The sequence below is a fragment of the Macrobrachium nipponense genome, chromosome 5, assembly GCF_015104395.2.
Source record: "Macrobrachium nipponense isolate FS-2020 chromosome 5, ASM1510439v2, whole genome shotgun sequence".
Classification (NCBI taxonomy): Eukaryota; Metazoa; Arthropoda; class Malacostraca; order Decapoda; family Palaemonidae; genus Macrobrachium; species Macrobrachium nipponense.
In genome coordinates this window covers 88,251,584-88,253,884 of record NC_061107.1, presented here as the reverse complement: position 1 = coordinate 88,253,884, position 2,301 = coordinate 88,251,584, and the positions used below count along the sequence as shown (strand labels likewise).

Genomic DNA, 2,301 nt, shown 5'->3' with positions numbered 1-2,301 from the left:
ACAGACTTCTCTCTCTCTCTCTCTCTCTCTCTCTCCTCTCTCTCTCTCTCTATATATATATATATATATATATATATATATATATATATATATATATATATATATATATATATATATATACATAGAGAGAGAGAGAGAGAGAGAGAGAGGAGAGAGAGAGAGAGAGAGAGAGAGAGAGAGAGAGAGAGAGAAGGTGATAAAACATTAAGAATAAAATTTTATGTGTGAAGAAAACTCTTCCTCGAGGAAGCTAAAGTTCACAGATGGAGAATTGGACTACTTTTTCGTTTTAACATTTTGTTTAAATATCACTACTCTCTCTCTCTCTCTCTCTCTCTCTCTCTCTCTCTCTCTCTCTCTTTCTCAATCACTGAACTTCTTTTTATTGATATATTATTTTCTCTTCAAGTTATCAGTCATTAGTATACTTAATGCAGATATTCAAACTAAGAAATGTACTGAAGAATCTTAGTTAATTAACAGATATGTTTTGATTTCATAATAAAGAGAGCCAGTCAAAACATCCAGTAATAATTGTGTTGCAATATATTTGAAGAAATTTGAGTATTTTACGCAGATGGAACCTTATAGGAACTAGGAGTAAAATATAAAAGTAGTTTTAAAAGAATCACGATCTCTCATGATGCAAAATTCACAAAAAGAAAAAAAAAACATAAAAACTAGGATATGCCTGTTCAAAATAACATTAAACTGTTTCATGTTTGATGAGTGTTCTCTCGCGATTCCTGAATTCGGGCTCACGAGTCTCCTTGTGATTTCGGAATTGGGAATCCTGGTTCCCCTACGATTCCTGAATTCGGTTTCCTGAGTGCCCTTGCAATTCTTCAATTCGGATTTCTGTGTCTCCTTCAGATTCCCGAATTCGGATTCCCGAGTCCCTTGATATTCCCTAATTCGCGTTCCTGACTTCCCGTACGATTCCAGAATTGGGGTTTATAAGTTCCCTTGCAATTCCTGAATTCAAGTTCCTGAGTACCCTTGAGATTTCCGATTTCGGATTCTTGAATTCCATTGCAATTCTTAAACTCGAGTTCCCGAGTCCCTTTGGAATTCCTGAATACAGGTTCCTGAGTCACTCTGCGATTCCCGAATTCGGGTTCCTGGGTTCCCATGTAATTCCTGAATTCGAGTTCCTGAGTTCCCTTGCGATTCCTGATAACGGGCTCCCTAGTCCCTAACGATTCCCGAATTCGGGTTCCCGAGAACCTTTGCGATTCCCGAAGTCAGATTCCTGAGTCCTTTGAGATTCCGGAATTCGGATTCCTGACTTCCCTTGCGATTCCAGAATTGGGGTTCCTGAGACCCCTTGCAATTCCTGAATTCGAGTTCACGATTCCTGATGACGGGTTCCCGAATCCCTTACTATTCCCGAAATCGGGTTCCGGAGTCCCCTTGAGATTCCCTAATTCGGGTCCCAGAGTCCCATTTCGATTCCTGATTACGGGTTCCCAAGTCTCTGGGTTCCCAAGTCCATTGCGATTCACGAATTCGTGTTCCCGAGTCCCCTTGAGATTCATTAATTCGTGTTCCCGAGTCCCCTTGAGATTCACTAATTCGTGTTCCCGAGTCCCCTTGAGATTCACTAATTCGTGTTCCCGAGTCCCCTTGAGATTCACTAATTCGTGTTCCCGAGTCCCCTTGAGATTCACTAATTCGTGTTCCCGAGTCCCCTTGAGATTCACTAATTCGTGTTCCTAAATCGCCCGTCGACGTCAAGATCGTGCCAGTGGCATTTTGTCCCCCACTCTGTCCACAGAGCCGCCACCAAAAAAACATCACCAGTTTGGGCGGAGGAACTTTTCTCCTTCTTGCTGACTTGTAAAGTCTCGGACTTCAAGTTGGATGAAAGACATCTCGAGTGACCGTTTTTCCATTAAAAATAGAGCCCGGTTCGTCATATCGGCTCCGACTTTATAGACGCTGAGAGACTTTCGTTTGTTTTGTTTTGTTTCATGTGGGCGTTTATGGAAATGTATGCAGATACGTATTTAAATAAGTGTGTGTTCGGTTGTAAGGTAGTAGATAAGATATGATTTATATATATGTATATATATATATCATATATATATATATATATACATATATATATATATATATATATATATACTATATATATATATTATATATATATATATATATATATAATATATGTATATATATATATATATATATATATATATATATATATATATATAGAATATATACGTACGCATGTATGTACGTATGAAGAAGATTGCAAGTTTTTTTTTGTCAATTCTATGCAATAGTATAAGGAATTTA

At 37.9% G+C, this 2,301-nt stretch overlaps 1 protein-coding gene across 1 annotated transcript; it reads right to left on the bottom strand.

The window, feature by feature from the left end:
• Positions 1-1,383: 1,383 nt before the first annotated feature.
• Positions 1,384-1,797, bottom strand: LOC135215851 (uncharacterized). The gene has a single exon (XM_064250804.1). The coding sequence runs from the start codon at positions 1,795-1,797 to the stop codon at positions 1,384-1,386; it is 414 nt and encodes a 137-aa protein (XP_064106874.1).
• Between the last annotated feature and the right edge of the window lie 504 nt (positions 1,798-2,301).

Bases quoted from the DNA above. Each gene is read 5' to 3' on its own strand.
- LOC135215851 (XM_064250804.1), bottom strand. From the start codon at position 1,797: ATGTTTTTTTGGTGGCGGCTCTGTGGACAGAGTGGGGGACAAAATGCC.